Source organism: Acomys minous, assembly GCF_964271855.1.
Source record: "Acomys minous genome assembly, chromosome: 2".
NCBI classification, from domain to species: domain Eukaryota; kingdom Metazoa; phylum Chordata; class Mammalia; order Rodentia; family Muridae; genus Acomys; species Acomys minous.
In genome coordinates this window covers 30,542,246-30,562,304 of record NC_140484.1, presented here as the reverse complement: position 1 = coordinate 30,562,304, position 20,059 = coordinate 30,542,246, and the positions used below count along the sequence as shown (strand labels likewise).

Here is a 20,059-nt window from a genome sequence, read left to right as displayed (position 1 = left end):
TACGGTATGTAAATTGACTGGCCTGATGTTACATTCCTTTTGGACTCTCTAGAGTTCCTTCATAATCTCCTAGAGTTCTATCAAAATTGGGCTTTTTTTTTTTTTTTTTTTTTTTTAAGGAACATCTATGACTGCCTGATGATGAAACTACAAAAGATTTGGGGATTTTATTATTTATTTAATAAAGTTTACTGTTAGAGTTTATTTAGTTATTTTAAAATTTATTTTATTTTTACTTTGTGTCTGCACCATATGTGTGTCTAGTGCCTGTGGGGGGTCAGAAGAAGGTATAGGATCCCTCGGAACTGGAGTTGCAGATGGTGGTTAATGGGTTTGTGGGTGCTGGGGGCCAAATCCAGGGCATCTGGGAGAGCAGCCAGTGCCCTTAACTAGTGAGCCATCATCCTAGCCTAAAATTAATAGGATTTTAAAAATAACTTATTAGTATACTACTTACTTTTAGTGTTGTATTAGAGGCATTATTAAATCTTTACCTAAATGGAGGCTGCTCCCTCTAAACATAGCTACTCAGAGCTTTACAAGTTCCAGGGAGACTCCTCTACAGTTTCATCCACATAAGAGGCAGTGGTGCTGCACGCTTTTAATCCCAGCACTCAGGAGGCAGAGGCAGACAGATCTCTGTGAGTTTAGGCCAGCCTGGTGTACACAGCAAGTTCCAGGACAGCCAGGGCTAAGAGCTACACAGAGAGAGGGGGGGTGGGGGGGAAGAAGGAAGGAAGGAAGGAAGGAAGGAAGGAAGGAAGAAGCTTGAAAGGCACTATACTAAAAATATTTTATTGTTCCACTGAGAGTAGGACCAAGAATATTTCTCTTAAGTCAGAGAGTATCTTTCTAAATTATGCATACTTATGGACCTCACTGAACAGAATTCCATCACATTTCTTGTTTCCCCCTTCCCCCTTAGTCTTTCTTTGAAGCAGCAAGCATGATGAGTCAGCTTTCTCACAAGCATTTGGTTTTGAATTACGGAGTATGTGTCTGTGGAGAGGAGAGTAAGTAAAACCGCTGACTTTCCTATGTCAAGTCATATCTGTCTCAGAGAATCCTTATTATTTAGGACTACAATAGATATCAGTAAAACCACAGAATTAGAGATGTTGTTGAACTTGAAAGCATTTGGAACTGTTCAGTTACATCTTGTGAAAAAGGAAACTGATGTTTAAAGCTAAAATCCAGAATAGGGTTAACATGTCCTCTTATAGTGCCCAAGTGACAGATAGAATACTATAGTAAACAAATACAAGCTTTTATGTGCACATAATAGTACAGATTATTGGTGACTTGTGTAACACTGGGACAACTGGCCCTTTCAGTAGAGACTCATTTGGAGTTATAAAAACAAAGCAAATAGACTGAATTATTAATGAAACTGATTGAAGTGACTGAATATTGGCACTAGGTAGGTTCCCCAGTTACTCTGGAGTATATATATTTACATTGTATAATACATACATACATACATATATATATATATATATATGATATACATAAAATTATGTGCTAGGCATAAGTTGTTTGGAGTCCTACCTCTTACTGTTGTGAATAAGCTAAATACAAAAGTACAAGTGTATCCATTAATTTTCCTTTAAGTTACAACAGTTTTCTTAATTTGATTTATTTACCTATTGTATCTACAAACAACATTAGCATTTTGATATTTTGAATGTACATGTTTAATTGGCTGTATACTTGAGCTTTCTTATTACCCACGTTTTATTGCAGACATTCTGGTTCAAGAGTTCGTAAAATTTGGATCACTAGATACATACCTGAAAAAAAACAAAAACTCTATAAATATATTATGGAAACTTGGAGTGGCTAAGCAGTTAGCATGGGCCATGCATTTTCTAGTAAGTAATTGCTGTATTCTTCTTTTTTTTTTTTAACTGAATCTTGCCATTTTATTTTGTAAAAGTTATATCATTATCTTAACCTGGCAACAAGAAGTAAATCTTGGAATGTTAGGTGTTGAAAGATGTTGTTGCAGACATATATAGATAGTAAACTGGCTTTGAAAGACAATGCTCTCATTCCATCAGTCTCTTGGAACCACCATGGACACCCATCTTTTCTATCACCTGGGTTTGGAAAATTTAACCAAAGAAGAACATTGTGCTTCTGTGATAGCACCTTGTGTGGTCATAGACAATTGAACAGTGTTCAGTCAGAAGGCAGTGTTGACAAGGGTGCAGAATGCCAGAGTGCCTGCCAGCTGTTACTACACATTTACTGAAATGCAAATAGGCTTTTCTAATGTTGGCTACCACCTACAAGTGCTTATCATTTGGAATCTGCTTTGAAAAGTGACCCTCATCTCATTGTGGGTATAGATTATTGCATCAGTTAAAGTAAGAAACTGAAGACTTCTTTTTATTGTCTCTAAGTAGGCTCAAAATGATATTTACTCTGCTGTCTCTTTGTCCTCTTTAAATCTATGTTGTAGCTTTGGCATATTATATGCACATATATTTGTGTATTGATATTTGAATGCATGTGCATTTAACTTTAATAGGAAGAAAAATCCCTTATTCATGGGAATGTGTGTGCCAAAAATATCCTGCTTATCAGAGAAGAAGACAGGAAAACAGGGAATCCACCTTTCATCAAGCTTAGTGATCCTGGCATTAGCATTACAGTTCTGCCAAAGGACAGTAAGTTCTATACCAACTGCATTCAGCTTTCATAAATTTTATTTGGGTGGTACAATAAAAATCATGTAAATTTTCCTTTAATTCTGGTTTATTAGTGTTCTTGGCTACTAATGACATTTAGCTACTACTTGTAGTAATTTAAATTAAGTTACAGCTAAATTGTGACTGTGTCTGTTTCTTCTTTTGCACAAGCACGTCACCATAGACTGAAATGATTGTTCTGTGTGTTTGGGCACATGTGTATGCCATCACACAGTGCGGAAGTCAGGAAATAACTAGCGGGGCGGACTTCTGCTATTTGTCCTCAGAATTGAACTTGTCTTTGAGCTTGGCTGCAAGCACCTTTAAGCACTTAAGTCATATTGCTGGCTGTATTTTAACTAATTTTCTACTTGACTCTTTCAAAATTAGAATCCATATTAATCAGGTTTTGTGCATTAGTGTACAATGTTCTGGTTAAGCCAGTGCTACCCAGCTGTGCTGGCTTACTCCAAAGTAGGGACAGAGATAATAGGACAGTAGTGCAGAGAGGAGAATCTTACAGGGGTTTTAGATCTGACATTTGAGGAAATTTACCTTTTGGAAAAAGAAGTTAAAACGGGGGAAATTTTTCTGGTAAAGGAGAGAGGAACTAGTAAACTCTTTAATCTCCTTGCTGTGTAGAAAAATATCCATATTGCTTTACCACCATACTCGTTTTCTTCTCTTTTTCTCTTTATCAGAGTCCCAGAGGGGAGAGGTTTTCACTGCCTTTTCCTTCCTCAGATGCTTGGTAGTGGAGTCAAGGACGACAGACTTGACTTGGGCGTCCCATGCCTTGAACATCACTCAGCCTGTCAGTTCCATACCAAGGCTATCTTGGTATACTTTACTCCTCTGTCTGCTGTAGTGATGATGCCTGTTGCACCTTGCTTATCTGCCAGTCCTAGAGACCTCTGCCACTACATTAACAAAACACCCACAAATGATGCAGCACTACTTACATCACTCACATGTTAGAAATATACATTAAATACCAAGAGTCAATTGTATATATGTCTCTCTGTGGGAGGGAGGCTTGACTGATGGGAAGGCCGTGAACGTGGTACCCAGGAGACATTTTGGTTTAATGGAAAGAAGTTTAGTTGATCCGAAATTCATTACACCGGATACTGTTCCTAACAACGCTGTTAAATGTAGGTAACTGTGGGGCAATCTCTCAGTCTTTGGGGATCTTAATTGTTCAAGCTGAGTTAATGAAGCAGGATCTCAAGAATCATCCGGCTCTTAAGTGTCTGGCAAACAGGAGCCAGACCAGCCCTCTAAAACCATGAAACACTCACTTACTCAAATGAGTCTGAACACTTTTCACATATAAAATAACAGTTTGCGGAGCTTATTTAATTATAGTTTGTTCCTGTTGTTTAAAAAAGTTCTTCAGGAGAGAATACCGTGGGTACCACCTGAATGCATTGAAAATCCTAAAAACCTGAATTTGGCAACAGACAAATGGAGCTTTGGCACCACTCTGTGGGAGATATGCAGTGGAGGAGATAAGCCTCTGAGTGCCCTGGATCCTCAAAGAGTAAGTGCACACAGACCAAGGGGGAGCTACCCTGAGACTTCAGGTTTCCTACACAGGACACGATGTCTCCTAGCCCATCTTAGCATTTGGTCCTTTAATTATAGAAGCTGCAGTTTTATGAAGACAAGCATCAGCTTCCTGCACCTAAGTGGACAGAATTAGCAAACCTTATAAATAATTGCATGGACTATGAGCCAGATTTCAGGCCTTCCTTCAGAGCCATCATCCGTGATCTTAACAGCCTGTTTACTCCAGGTGAGTAATGGGGCCATCTCACTGATCACTCTCTTGCTTTAATTGGATAGTTTCTAATTTTGTGGTTCCATCTCAGAAGGTCACTAATGTCTTTCAGGCCTTTCCTTGTCCTGTGTACACATTCTATTTGACTGAACACTCTATTTTTTTTTTAAGATCTTTTCTCCTTTTATAACCTTTTTTTCCACTTGTTTATTTGTGTGAACAAGAAAACTTAAGCACAAAATTTATTATCTGTGTCTAAAACAAGAGTTGTAGAATCCAATGTCCATTTAGTTTGTCGGTTAACTAAAAAACATGCTTATTGGATCATATTTGTATTCGGCTGCATGAGTTTTTAACAATACCCCTTTTGGTTTTTCTAGTTCCCATCTATGTTATAATTGACTTAATTTTTCAAGCAAAAGATAGAATTACTTTCATTTGTCCCTAACTCCTCTAGAATGCTGAGGTAAATGTATGGCTGTCCCAAAGGTAGTCAGAGCTACTCACCTGTCTCACCACAGGAACGGTAATAGCACTTCACTTTGTGAATATTGAAATTGCCTACTTGGGGAATAATTTGGGGAATAATTAAAGGCCCTCATTACTATAATATAAATAACTTTTGAGTTTCCTTGTGTTATTTAGTATTTTAAACTCATTGTTTCTTAGCTTGAATATCTACCAATGTTACTCAAAGAATGTATTTGCCAACATAATATAGTGTCATTCTTTATTTCTACAGATTATGAGCTACTAACAGAAAATGACATGCTACCAAACATGAGGATAGGCGCCCTGGGATTTTCTGGTGCTTTTGAAGACAGGGACCCTACACAATTTGAAGAGAGACACTTGAAATTTCTACAACAACTTGGCAAGGTAAACTGTCATAAGTTTTCAAATAGAATATAATCATTCCTCATTTTATTTGGAAACAAAAAGGATTTGGACTAGAGTTACTAAATACACTTTTCACAAAAATAAATTAAAGGGTATTTGTAGAGAAAAAGCTTAATTGTTGCACATTAGATAATTTTTCTGTTAAATAAACACTTTTCTTTACTGAAGAATGCATCAGGTCCTTTACAATGGAATGCACACTCAACATCTTTTAAGAGGACGGGTGACAAGCTAAGGAGTGCTTTCCAAACTGAAGTTGTTCTGAGTCTCTTGCTTGGAAGGGGGAGTTTGTGGTTCATACTAAGTTACAGTGTTCTGTCTGCCTCTCCAGCTTTGTCTTGGAAGACATAATCTGATTGCTTAGCGCCTAGGGCCTTGAGTCACCATGTCCATTCACAGAGGTTCAATAGCTGTGCAGAGCCTGTGTTATATGGTATAATATATAGCAATCAGGATGAGAAAGGACAGTGCTTAGCAGGCCCAGCTGTAGTGACGAGCTCTCTTCCTTGTTTGTTTACAGTGAGCCATACCATATCTCACTATGAATTGGATTTTGGCATAGATAGAGCATGAAGGCCTCACTGAGACCATGAACCTGAATTAGAGTTCCAGTTGAGCTTTCCTAATGCTAAATAGTGAGGGTTATATTAAAGTTAGCCTGTTATTAATAATTGGCTGTTCAGATAGTTTTTTTGTAAAATATTCTTGAGAATATTTGAAGGGATACAGCAATTGAGGGAAAAAGTCTAGACAGTGGGAATATTCATTATCTATCGCAATGCAACAAATTACTGTAAAACGTACCAGTTTATTTGCGTTGGGGTCTGGGGACAGTGTACCTGGGTTGCTTTGGATCGAAGTGTCAGCTGAGCCTTGAAGATTTATCTGAAAGCCTGACTAGATCTGTGTCCTAGTTCACACATGCAGCTGTTGACAGGCCTCCTTCCAAGAGTATATGGACAGGGCTGACTTACAGAGTGGCAGATGAGAGCACACACCCAAGGCGGAAGCCATGTTTTTATAACATAATCCTATATTATGTCTTATTACTCTTGCCATATTGATCCAGACTTTCTTAGATCACAGGAGCCATTTCATTCCCTCTTCCTCTGTTATCTACTGACATATCATAGAAAGTATTCTTTGCAAAGTCTAGGAAATTATACTTTAAATATGAAAGTAATTTCTTCATTTTCCAATGAAATGAAGTATAAGAAATTTAAGCACCTTGTCTGTAGTCACACAAGATAGGCACACACAGCTGTGAGATTAGAACCTGACTCCATGCTTTCTACCATCCCACATGTGTTTGGTTTTGTTTGTGTGAATATTCTTCAGTTACACCATCTTCTGTAATCTTTTTAATTTTCAATTTTATTCCCTGAGATTTTTATTGTGGTCACATAGTAAAGACCCATTTAAGAGGGAAATGTCAGTATTGCTCATTCCTGGACATCTGTTGAATCCATCTCAATTTGTTGTTATATGCAAATATTTTTTTTTTTTGAGACAGGGTTTCTCTGTGTAGCCGTGGCTGTCCTGGACTCACTTTGTAGAGTCCAGGCTGGCCTCAAACTCACAGCGATCCACCTGTCTCTGCCTCCCAAGTGCTGGGATTAAAGGCATATGCCACCACACCTAGCTTTATACAAATATTTTTATGGCCATAACAACCATTAAATTACTGAGAACAGAATAATGAAAACCTTAAAATGATTTTACCTGTGATTCTGAACAAACTGGTTTTTCCAGCCCTTAGGTACAGTCTTTAATGGATATTATAATCTCAGTTAAAGAATTTCCTTGGTAATATTTAAAACTCTGGATGGGAGAATCCAATTCATTTGAAGTTAAAGAAATCTAGTTCAATTTTATTAACTTTAATTGTTAAAGATATCTTCAACTAACATCCATCCCCCCTCCCTCCCTCTTTCCATTCCTTTGTTAAACTCAGGGTTTCGCATATGCTAGGCAATTGCTCCACTACTAAGTTATAACCCCAACTCCTTTTTATTTTGAGACAAAGTCCTGCTAAGTTGTCTGTGCTAGACTTTAACTGAGATCCTCCTGTCTCAGCATTTCAAGAATCTGTGATCAGAGGAGTGCAGCACCTCACTGGACTTGGTTTTTGTTTTATGCTTGTATCTCTTCTAAATTTATAAAGAGTGGGGATGTGTAAGCATTTGTGTGATTAAGGCCTATGGTGTTAATTAGCTTGGCTGTAGTGAACATTTTATAACTGTGTGTATATGTATGTATTTAGTCATCACTTAATATACCATGTGTGCATATACACTGTAATAACCTGAAAAGGAAAAATACCACTTTGATTTTCTAGGTAGAAACTCAGTGTTTCAAATTTGAACATTCAGGCCGGGCGTGGTGGCGCACGCCTTTAATCCCAGCACTCGGGAGGCAGAGGCAGGCGGATCGCTGTGAGTTCGAGGCCAGCCTGGTCTACAAAGCGAGTCTAGGACAGCCAAGGCTACACAGAGAAACCTTGTCTCAAAAAACCAAAAAAAACAAAAAAAAAAAAACAAAAAACAAAAAAAACAAAACAAATCAAATTTGAACATTCAAAGTGTAAAACTGTAGTTAGCTATTAGGGTCACAACTTTTTAAACCTGTGGAAGAAAATGTAAAGGTTGTGCTAGGAACCAGAAATCCTTGGAAGGGTCTTAATAACTTTCAAATCTGAGTTTTTCTGAAAATGCGTGGTTTTGACATTATACAAACATTAGAGCTCCTATTACGTGCCACATGCCTCACTGGTCATGGTTAGGAATGCAGGCACTGGCTCCAAAGGAGCTGCCAGTTGTGAGAAGAAGTGGTCAGCAGACAGAATCACAGAGAAGCGTGGTGCGTGTATGTCCCATTGAATCCTCTGTGACGTAGGCTCTTAAGATTTTTTTTAATAGGATACAAATGTCAGATGTCAAATTGTAAGTGTTTATGTTTGTGATATGTTTAATTATTGTTTGGGATGCCAACTGGTGTTGAAATTGTTCAGAAATCTTGTTTGGCAGCCACGTGGTTGAGATTCATGGGTGTAGCTTCCCTGTCATAGCCAGAAGACACAGTCTCCCAGTCCTGGTCTTGTGGCTCTCATAGGAAGGACCCTACCCCACCCCATGCCCTCAGTGTTCTCTGAGCCTGGGCTGCAGGAGTTGTGTTATGGATGTGTCAGTTAGAGATGGACACCACAGTGAGATGTCTGCTGTTTGGCTAGGTGTAGTTTTCTGTAATGATCTCCTGGTGCTGCTACAGAAGAAGTTTCTTTGATGAGGGGTGAGAGCTACATTAACCAGACTGGGCCAGAGTGTAGGATGTGCCAGCGGGGCCAGGCCTGAAGAGTAGATACGGCATGGAGAGCAGTGGGACAGACAAAGGTCATGCATCTTTTTTTTTTTTTTTTTTTTTTTTTGAGACAGGGTCTCACTGTGCAGCCTTGGTTGTCCTGGACCCGCTTTGTAGACCAGATCTTGAACTCACAGCAATCCGCCTGCCTCTGCCTCCCGAGTGCTGGGATTAAAGGCGTGTGCCACCACGCCCGGCTGTGTCATGCATCTTAAGTAAAGAGAAAGCATGGATTTCTTTAAAGACTTTTTTTTTTAAATGTGGGAATATCGCTGTAGCCTTTCTGAAGTAAAGAAGACTATTAGTTTGTATCTTTATTTGTATAATGAAATTCTGTGTTCTGACTGGATGAACATAACAAGTTTTCTTATTCTTCATAGTCCTAGGTGCTGAAAAGTCCAGGGTCAGAGTTCCAGAAGGGTTTGGTTTCTACTAAGGGCTCTCTGCCTGGCTTCTGATGGAGCCTTTTATAGAGGGAAAGTTCTGGAGTTATTCTTGTTAAAGGGTGCCACCCTTGTGACCATTTAACCTTTATCATTATGATATGGCACTACTCCAAATAAATTACATAAGGGATTAGGCCCCCACTGTGTAACTATGTGGGGCTGTACACAGTCCGTCCATAACAGTCCTTATTCACTGATAGCAATATCAAGGTGCACTGAGACAGAGGGAAACTTACTGGAGTAGCATGGCTCCTCTAGCATACCTGGATTTGTCTTTAATAATTGGTGCTCACCACTTGCTTAACTATGTTTTTGAAATGTGCTATTTGTTTCTCAGTCTATAATTCATCTCAAAGAAGTGTTTATAGGTATACTATCCAGTTCTTAAAAAATGCTTCCATTTCTCGCTCCGCAAGTTGTCTAACATAAACTGAGAATTCTTTCTACTAATTCTAGCTGCCAGCATTTCCTGTATACTTAGAAATTAATAGTAAGTTTTCTTGAAAACTTCTGGCTTCCATCCTAATGTCCCCTGTTGTTTAGGGTAATTTCGGGAGTGTGGAGATGTGCCGCTATGACCCACTACAGGACAACACTGGGGAGGTGGTGGCTGTTAAAAAGCTGCAGCACAGCACAGAGGAGCATCTCCGGGACTTTGAAAGGGAAATTGAAATCCTGAAGTCTTTGCAGCATGACAACATTGTAAAGTACAAGGGCGTGTGCTACAGTGCTGGTACGTTGCCCATTGAAACTCTCTTAACCTCACAGTATGTCCTTTACATCCTGGCTGGTAGAAACATAGAGTTGTCTAACGATTTGTCACTGTCCAAAGAGATGCATGGAAACTGACAGGGCTATAACTACATTAGTATTTTGGCTGGTTGGTTAGTCATCCTTCTCACCACTGCCTTAAAAACAAGTTTTAAAAATTAACTTCCTTATACAATCTGTTAAATGTCTTTGTATTAGATACTTTGTTATAATTGAGAAAAATTTATTATCAACTTATTTTGATTTGCACAAATAATTAAGGCTAAAGAATAAATATTTCTAAATCTTCTTTTTAAAAATTTGGACTAAAAACCTGTATTCTTAACTATTATATCACCTTTAATTTGTAATAAACTTTTATCATCATGGGCCCAGATTTTGTAGATACTGTATATCATTTATGTATAGTTTCTTTGGTTTTTGGGGGGGGCGAGGGTTGTTGTTTTGTTTTTTTCAAGACAAGGTTTCTCTATATGGCCTTGGCTATCCTGGACTTGCTTTGTAGACTAGGCTGGCCTCAAACTCACAGCATTCCACCTGCCTCTGCCTCCCTGAGTGCTGGGAATAAAGGTGTGCACCTGGCTACATATAGTTTTTTTTTTCTTAGTGTTTAATCAGTAAAATACAACACAGTAAAACCTTATGTTTCTTTTGTGTTTTAAAAGGTCGGCGCAACCTAAGATTAATTATGGAATATTTGCCATATGGAAGTTTACGAGACTATCTCCAAAAACATAAAGAACGGATAGACCACAAAAAACTTCTGCAGTATACATCTCAGATATGCAAGGTACCCAACATCCTAGATGTCTGTTGTACATAAAAATAAGCGTGGTCAACTAACTCAAAAGTCAAGCGAACTTGTTAACTAAAAAAGAGAACTTGTATGAATACAGCCATATAAATTATGTTCATACAACCACTGAAAGAAAAATGCATTTTATCCATAGGGCATGGAGTATCTCGGGACAAAAAGGTATATCCACAGAGATCTGGCAACAAGGAATATATTAGTGGAAAACGAGAACAGAGTTAAAATAGGAGACTTTGGATTAACCAAAGTCTTGCCACAGGACAAAGAATACTACAAAGTAAAAGAACCAGGTGAAAGTCCCATATTCTGGTGAGTATGGTATTTTCTAGTATAATGAACTGAAACTTTAGAGAACTTGCTTCAAGCTTTATTTTTACTGTTACTTAAAATTTTCAGTTTAGCATTGCTTCCAATAACAGCAAAATTTATCACATGCTTTGTATTGTGCTAAATGCATTTCATGTATTATCTCAGATAATCTATTTGGAAAACAAAAACTATAGCTGGTTGTGAGCCACCTGATGTGGGTGCTGGGAATTGAACTTGGGTCCTCTGGAAGGGCAGTTTATGTTCTCAGCTGCTGAGTCATCTCTCTGGCCTCTCAGGAATCCTTGTTACAACCCATGGAGAATATATATTATTATGGTTATTAGAGACACAACAGTCCTAACCTGAATACCCCAAATCACAATGTACTGACACAGGAGACATGGTAGGCACTGACATGAACACTCAGAGCCCCAGAGCTGGAGTAGGGAAGCTTCACTGACAGACACTTATATAAGTAAATGTCCCTGCATCTGAAACCTAAAGCACTGGCACTTGTCAAGCATTTCTGATGAGGCCTGTAGCTCCCTGTAAGCAGGAGGACGGATTGTAAATGTAAGCTAAGTAGCTTGCCCACGGTGTTGTCATGACTAATACATTGTAGCACTTGGGACTCAGACTCAGTTTGATCCTGGTTTTTATGCTTTTAAGCTTTCTAAGCCATGATAATGTTATAACCTGGTATTAATTGAATACTGAATTTATAGCAATTTGACATTACAAGTAATTTTTGATCTTTAGTTAAAATTGTCAGGAACATTCATATTCATTTTACTTATTTAACTGTTTTATTAACATGTTAATTATCTATAATAGGCTTCATGACATTGTTCATACATTCATGGAATATATTTCAGTCACATTTGCTCTCTTTGCTTTACCTGCGTTCCCATCGACCCCTTCCCATGCCCAGCCAGCTCCCATTCTGGGGTTGGTTGGTTGTTTTTATGGTGGCCCAGGGGATTTGATTAGGCTTTGTTCACAGGAACATAGTGAGGGCTTGGACTTTCCCAGCAGCTCCACCACTTAAAAATCTCTCTCAGATATTTGGAACTATTTACTGAATATAAATGTCACAGAGGGATGGGACCCCATAAACTTCTCTTTGTTCCAATGGTAGAATGTTGACAGCGTTATGCATATAATCATAGCTGATCTGACTTCAAGAGGACGACAGCTGCTCTTGGCCATAGAGACAGAAACTTCTCAGACTAACGCTGACACAGCACCACTGTGTAGGCCTAAACATGGCTGTATAGAGAAGTTAGTTTAATGGAACAGGCCCGTGTATCAAAACAATGGCAGTAGCGCCCCCGTGTGACTGTGACTTCCTGAGCCACAGGCGTAGTTGACTGAGTTGACACTGCCGTGCATGAATTGCCTCTTGTGGCCCATGCCTTAGATCCAGTTAGAAAGTAGTTAATTGCACCCATAAGGAGTTGCCATTATTGCACTAGTAAACATATTTTGCATATAGGACCCACAGTTGAGTCAGACTGTTGGTGACAGTTCTCTCCCAGTAACCTGTGTATTGTGTAACACTTTAACACTTTGTGACCACAGTGTAGTAAGATCTTAATATTCTGTCCTGCAAACTTTTTTTTTTTAATGTGTTAGACATCATTGTTTTCATTGAAGTGTACTTTGGTGAAAAGCTTGGTTGGTTGGTTTGGTGTGGTTTTTGGTTTTGTTGGTTTGTTTTTGAGAGTGAGCCTCACTGTATATCCCTGGCTGGCCTAAAGCTTGGTATGTCAGCCACACTAGTCTCAAACTCACAGAGTTCTGCTGGTCTGCCTCTGGTGTGCTGGCATTAAAGACGTTTGTCACCTCCCCACTGATGCAAAGTTTCAATGTGTTCATTTAGGATGCAGTTTGTCTTCTAGGCGTGCCATGTGAACATCTTTTGGTTTTATATGTGTTTCCAGTAGAATTTCTAGTTTATTTCTCTGCTGAAGTAGTACTTTAAAGGTAGTGTTGTGTTTGAATCAAAGTGATGTTTAAAATTTTAAAATAGTATTACAAATAATATAACTGTCACTTTATGAATATTTTCTAAAAATTTACCACGGTTACTTAAAGTATATAGATCAGTTTGTTACTGCTAAATTCAGGGTTTATCCATACGCCCTGGTTATGATTATTTAATGCTTTCAATATACAACATCCCAGCTATTGTGAACTATTCAGAAAGAATTTTGGTTAAAAAATTTAGAATAAATTATTTTAAAAGGAGTAAGTTATATTGGTATTATGAGTGTGTTTTAAAGGAAGAGTTTTTTCCTATATTTTAGAGATTTGGTGATATATTTTACAGTAATTATGATTAAAAACATGATCACGTCAGGGATTTACTTCACTACAAGATACAGGCATTTGGTGAGGGCTTTCTAAGTAAGACTCTGGTTACTCAAGAAACAGCCAAAAATTGACAAGTAGGACTTATGAAATTAACAAGCTTCTGTATGGGCAAGAAAATAGTCAAGTGAAAAGACATCCTACAGAATAGGAGAAAATCTTTGCTAGTTGTACATCCATCTGACAGAGAATTACTATCTAGACTATACAGAAGACTAGCACACTAAACACCATTACAAGGGCTATGGAGTAAATGGCAGAATCACAGACTAGGTGGAGCAGTAGAACTAGAAAGAGACAGCGCCCTGCCCTGCCTGAATGTGTCCTTTCCAAAGGGGTGGGAGGACATTTAAGAAATGACTAAGCATGAGGATTTAGCTCAGCGGTAGATCAGCCCTGGTTTCTGTTGTAGTTCCCCTCTCCCCAAAAAAGACTGGGCTGTGACCATGCCCAAAGGTCTGGTGTAGGAACCCTGAGCATTGTGCTGTAAAATTTAAGGCATTATTCAGTAGACACTGTGTAATCAGCCCCCTTCTGGTGTGTTTTCAAAAAGATTTATTTATTTATGTACTTTGTGTATATGGGTGTTTTGTCTGTATGTACATGCACACACCAGAAGAGGGCACCAGATTCCATAGTACTGCAGTTGGGAGCCACCATTTTATGGGTGCCAGGAATTGAACTCAGGACCTCTGGAAGAGCAGCCTGTGATCTTACGTACCGAGCCATCCCTCCAGGCTCAGCCTTCCTGATTCTTAAGGCATCAAGTTACATTTCTTGGTAGAAGATATATTTCTCCCCCTATTTTTAATCTAGATTTATATAAAAGAACAATTTAGGAATAGCAGTTCTTAGAAAAACTTTTCATTTAACATTTGATGCTGTGAAAAGAAACACAAATAAATGTGTTTAGATTTGTATTGTCAGAGGGTCTCAGGACCAGGCTTTCTGATTTATTAGAAATACCCATTACTTAATATGTATCATATGCATAGCTGTCACTCATTCTTGGAGAGAATAGTATAGCAAAGCCAAAAAGGAAAGCTGATTGGATCAGATCACAAGCTTGCAAAGACCCTATCCCAGGACTCTGTCTGGACTGTCACTCATTCCCAGCTATGACAGCAATGCATATAAAATGTCTATCAGAAGTGTGTTAGGGCCTCAGGGCCCAGTATTTTTGTTGTTACTGGTTGGATGGGCACTGTCTGTCTGGTATATGACAAATCCAAAGCTCCAAGAACAAAGCAGATACCCACATAAGTCATGATGCTGTGCAAACGGCATGGTAAGCCACTCCCCTCCTGAATTTAAGTTCCCAATGCCAGCTGAGTCAGTATTGCAAAGGCGCCCTTCTGAGGATAGCCTCGCGCCTGCTGTGCAAATGTCTTTCTGTATCCCTTGGGTGTTTTGTCATTTGCTGGGATTTCCCCCTTCAACATAATGAGTTGTTATGTGAAATGAGTTGTTGCATGAAATAACTTGTCTTTTAAATGACTTCCATACACTGCAGGTATGCGCCCGAATCCCTGACAGAGAGCAAATTTTCTGTGGCCTCAGACGTGTGGAGCTTTGGCGTGGTTCTGTATGAACTTTTCACATATATTGAGAAGAGTAAAAGTCCACCAGTGGTCAGTGTGCTTTTTAATTGACTAATACTCCTCCCTTCCAATTGCTTAAGCATAAGAAAGGCATTATCCAAAGAAGAATATATCTTGGGCCTATTTTAGAACCTCTTGTTACTTATTTGGGGACAATATTCAGCAATACCCAACAAAATAGCCATAAACTTACTGAATTAAGTGTATTCACTTGTCCATTGTCTCTGTGACTATAACCGAATACCCAGCACTGACTACTTCATAAAGGAAAGGGGCTGATGTAGCTCACAGTTGTGGAGACTGAAATCCAGTGTTAAGCCAAGGACCCTTTGGGTTCATTGCAGCATGGCAGATAAACAGAGGGAACTAACGGAAAAAAATATAAATAAATAAATAAAAAAGATGGCATGGAAAGGCTTGAAACTGAGAGCCAGGAGGGCCAGTATTCCTCTTATTGTGAAGCAGCTTGCTCTCAACACTCAGGAGACAAGCGTTAATCTCTCTTTAAAAAAATTTTTTTTATTTATTCACTTTACATCCTGATTGCAGGCCCCCTCTTCTCTCAGTACCCCCTCTCACACCCCCCCTCCCGTTCTCCCTGCCCTCTGCAGAGAAGGGGAAGGCCCCATGGGCATCAGTCTACCCCGGCACATTAAGTCACTGAAGAACTAGGTGCGTCCTTCCCATTGAGGCCAGACAAGGCAGCCTGGGTAGGGAACAGAATCCAAAGGGAGGTATCAGAGTCAGAGAGGGCAGAAATTGGGTAATTCACTTCAAGACCAAGCTCATATCTGCTACATATGTGCAGGGGATTTAGGACCATTCTGTGTATGTTCTTTGGTTGGTGATTCAGTCTCTGTGTGCCTCCTTGGGCCCTTGACTCTGTAGGACCTCGTCGTCCTCCTCCTCCTCTTCTTCATCATCGTTGTCTTTTTCTTCCTCCTCCTCCTCCTCCTCCTCTTCTTTCTTAGATTCATTTATTTATTATATATACAGTGTTCTGCCTGCATGTACACCTGCACACCAAAAGAGGGCATCAGATCACATTATAGATGGTTGTGAGCCACCATGTGGGTACTGGGAATTGAGCTCAGTACCTTTGGAAAAGCAGTTCGTGCTCTTAACCTCTGAGCCATCTCTCCAGGTCTTCCTGTGGAGTCCTTGACCCCTAACATAATTCCCCCAACTCTTCCACAGGACTCCCTAAGCTCTGTCGAGTGTTTGGCTGTGGGTCTCTGTAAAAGTAACATTTATTCCCCTGTTTCAGTTGTTGTCTCAGGCCAACTACCTCCTTCTGCTGGCCTAGTCCTAGTACTGGAAGCTTCTAGCCTCTGTACAATCTAACCTAGGCCTAGAGTATTTTCAGCCTCTGAGTAAGCTCACCCTGGGCTGGCTGGTTCAACTCAGCTGTTCTGGCTCAAACTCTTCTCCCAGATGATTTATTTAATCTGGCTTCTCTTTTTGCCTGGAATTACTCTGCTTGGCCTCAAACTAACTCAATAATCTGCTCTAATCTTCTGGATTCTTCTCATTTTCTGGCTTGTTCCATCTTCACCTGAGTTCTCTCTCTGCACCCTATCTCTCTATTACTGTCCTGGTAAAACTGCCTCCTCTCTCTGGAAAACTGCCTCTGAAGTAGCTTCCCTTTTCTCTCTCTTCTTGTTAGAGTTGGGTGTATCCTATTCTGTCAAATCTTCTCCGATTTATCACCTTTTCTGCCACTCAATTAGACATTGCTTTCAAACATGGTAGCTTCCTTCTACAAACTAACTTTACCTTCCTTTGGGATTAAAGGCATGTACCACCATGCCTGGACCTCAGCTTTTCTTTACCTCATATTTGCTCCATACCAGGCTGGCCTTGAACTCAGGTCTGTTTGCCTGTCTTCTGGATTAAAGTCGTGTTTGTATTCCAGCCGGATCACACAGACCTAGAAGGTCTTTGGATGTGAAATCTTGCCAAAGCAGTAATGTTCTGAGTGAACAGTCCTCTACAGGTCTCTGCATCTGCTCCCATCGGCTGCTGGGTGAAGCCTCTCAGGCGTTATGCTAGCCTCCTGTCTGTAAGCATAGCAGACATCTAAAGAGCTCATCGTTCTGGTGCTGCCAGGGGCCAGGACACCTCTTAATGGCATTTAAATTATGTTGAGTATGCACATCTACTCTAGGAAGTATTACAAAACCTAAAATAAACTTTTGGAAGTAATTTCTACTGTTCATTATAGGTTTCATCAATATAGGGAAGTATGAAAAAATAAAAATTATTTTAATGAAGTTACTCAGAGATAATCATTTGAATATTGTGACATTTTCTTTTAGGCTTATTTTTATATAAAAGTGAAACTTTAAAAGAAATGCCTATTGTTTTATAAAGTTGAGTTTTATAAGTTTCCTGTGTAGTTTGCTAATTATTACATTGATTAATAATTTATTTTACTTTGTCAGTAATTACTTACAGCAAGTATGACTTTAATTGTCCAATAGCATCTTGTCACAAAGTTGCATATTTCTGGATAATCATCTATCATTTTTATACATAAATGTGTACTTTTGTTTTTGGCTATCATGTTAGAAGAAAAGTGTGTTTGTCAGTGAGAAGTTATGAGTTAATAAATCACTGTTGATTGCTTCAAAAGAAAAGCTACATCAGGCCATGTTTTTACTGCAGTGATAGGGCTGAATAATTTGTTATATTCACCATTATATTTTTAATGAAAATTACCAACTTAATATAAAAGTAGTTATATCTATTTTATCTTAATTTTCATTTCTGTCTTTAGTGTGATATGTTTATTTACCAAGTCGTTTAAAGTGGCTTTGTATTACAGGAATTTATGAGAATGATTGGGAACGATAAACAAGGGCAAATGATTGTGTTCCATCTGATAGAGCTTCTGAAGAACAACGGGAGACTGCCAAGGCCGGAGGGATGCCCGGATGAGGTAACAGTTTTTATTAATTAATTTTTTGGTTGTATGATATGTGTGTGTTATGTTAATGTGTGTCTGTTTATATGTCTTTGCATATATGTGTGAGAAAGGTGTGTGTGTGTGTGTGTGAGTGTAGGCACACATACCACAGTGCACACTGGGATCAGAAGAGAACGTCTGGGCGTGGTTCTTGCCCTCCCCCTTGCTAAGGCAGTCTTGTTTCCTCCAGGCCGGTCGGTCCTTGTCATTTCCCAGGTGATTTTCTTGTCTCTGCCTCCTGTTCTGTCCTGGGAGTGTTGGAGTTAAAACGAATGCTGCTGCACCTGGTTTTGTACGTGGGTCCCAGGGATTGACTGTGGTTACCAGGCTTCCATGTCTAGTGCTTCTTATCCCCTGAGGCATCTCCCCGACCCAACAATACTTTTAATCCACAGTAATCATCCACTTTCTTTCCTTGTTTTATTAAAAACATATGCAGACTGGGCGTGGTGGCACATGCCTGTAATCCCAGCACTCGGGGAGGCAGAGGCAGGCAGATCTCTGTGAGTTCAAGGCCAGCCTAGAATTCAAAATGAGTTCAGGACCGCCAAGGCTACACAGAAAAATTCTGTCTCACAATAAATAAATAAATAAATAAATGCCAAGACTATACAGAAAATATGCTGTTTCAAAATGAATGAATGAATGAATGAATGAATGAAAGGAAGGAAGGAAGAGGGAAAGCAAACATATGCAGATGGCTGTGTTTCAAGGCATAGCCATAGCATCATTACTGGTGTAGGCAAATGAGCTGAGATTTCCAAATTCATATCATGCTCTGACTAACATGATACTTTGGTTCGTTCTACTTGGGGTTTCACTTTTCTCTTTACAGATTTATATGATCATGACAGAGTGCTGGAACAACAACGTAAGCCAGCGCCCCTCGTTCAGAGATCTTTCACTTCGGGTGGATCAGATCCGGGACAGTATGGCCTCATGAGACAGATGGCCGCACTCAGAGACCAGGGAGACTCCAGAACCAGAACAAAGCTCTGAGGCCACGTTGCTGTGGCCTCTGTCCACACATCCTTATCACGATGCCAGCCAGAAGAAAGTGTGAGGCTGTCTACTCAAACCTTTGGAAATTTTGTGAGTTTTTTTCATGTACCATCTGTAAAAGACACTGCTGAAGTCTTGCAAGACGCTTGTGAAGAGCTGCATGGAGCTCACTACGCAACATTACATCTCCTCTGGCAAAAGAGGAGAATAGACAGTTTTCAACTCAGCTTTTTGAGAAATGAAAAAAAAAATGTAAATTTTGCAGTGTAAGAGATACACAGGACACACATGTACAGTTTTTACCATGTGGAGTGTATAATACTTGGCATCTTGTGTGATTTACATGAGGGCTGATGTTTATTAATGTTTTCTAATTTTTCCATATTTGATCTATAGTAACTTCATGATACAAATTAAAATGCTCAGAAAATTAAATAGCTTTTCTGTCTTTCTCATCTATGTTGCTCTGGAAGGGCCTGTAGCTCCAGGTCACTGTAAATACTTTTCAAAGCAAGAGGAACAAGAGTATAGTTTTATTTATACAGGAGATCTTCCTAACCCTAATGAATTTTGAAATGGGACAATATTACAAAGACATAGCACAATCTATTTTCTTATTTGTTTTCTTTGTGTCTGTTTATGGTAAATATGTTTTTAAATAGAAGTGTCTCCAACTTTTCTTATGACTATAATGAATAGTATTCTTTTGTATTTCTGAGATTAATAATGCCAGAAATCCTTTCCTCCCTTGAGCTGATAACTGCCAATAGCGCTGTACTCGCTGAGACTCATTATTATGCATTAAACTGAAGCATAAGCCATAACTGACTTGTAAAATGTACAAGTTATTTAAGATGCACGGTGGGTCAGAGCGTAGACTGCCACTGCATGAGGGCCGCCAAGCTTGCTGTCTCAGGTGTGAGGGAGTCGGCCCACGGTGAGGGTCGCCAGGGGATGTGTGACGGGCGGGTGCCTCCAGAGGGAGGAGAGCACACATATCTTCAGAGTATAAGGAATTGTTATCTATGTCAGTGCTGCTCCA

General features: G+C 39.3%; 1 protein-coding gene across 1 annotated transcript in view; it reads left to right on the top strand.

The window, feature by feature from the left end:
• Positions 1-19,841, top strand: part of JAK2 (Janus kinase 2) — a 64,290-nt gene extending 44,449 nt beyond the window's left edge. Inside the window, exons 14-25 of the mRNA XM_084750014.1 lie at positions 926-1,013; positions 1,744-1,871; positions 2,534-2,672; positions 4,085-4,236; positions 4,341-4,491; positions 5,219-5,355; positions 9,723-9,912; positions 10,616-10,740; positions 10,901-11,073; positions 14,960-15,077; positions 17,875-17,988; positions 18,851-19,841. Of these exons, the coding sequence (XP_084606140.1) occupies positions 926-1,013; positions 1,744-1,871; positions 2,534-2,672; positions 4,085-4,236; positions 4,341-4,491; positions 5,219-5,355; positions 9,723-9,912; positions 10,616-10,740; positions 10,901-11,073; positions 14,960-15,077; positions 17,875-17,988; positions 18,851-18,958 (1,623 nt within the window). The 3' untranslated portion in view covers positions 18,959-19,841. The remainder of the gene's footprint in view (positions 1-925; positions 1,014-1,743; positions 1,872-2,533; positions 2,673-4,084; positions 4,237-4,340; positions 4,492-5,218; positions 5,356-9,722; positions 9,913-10,615; positions 10,741-10,900; positions 11,074-14,959; positions 15,078-17,874; positions 17,989-18,850) is intronic.
• The last annotated feature ends 218 nt before the right edge of the window (positions 19,842-20,059 follow it).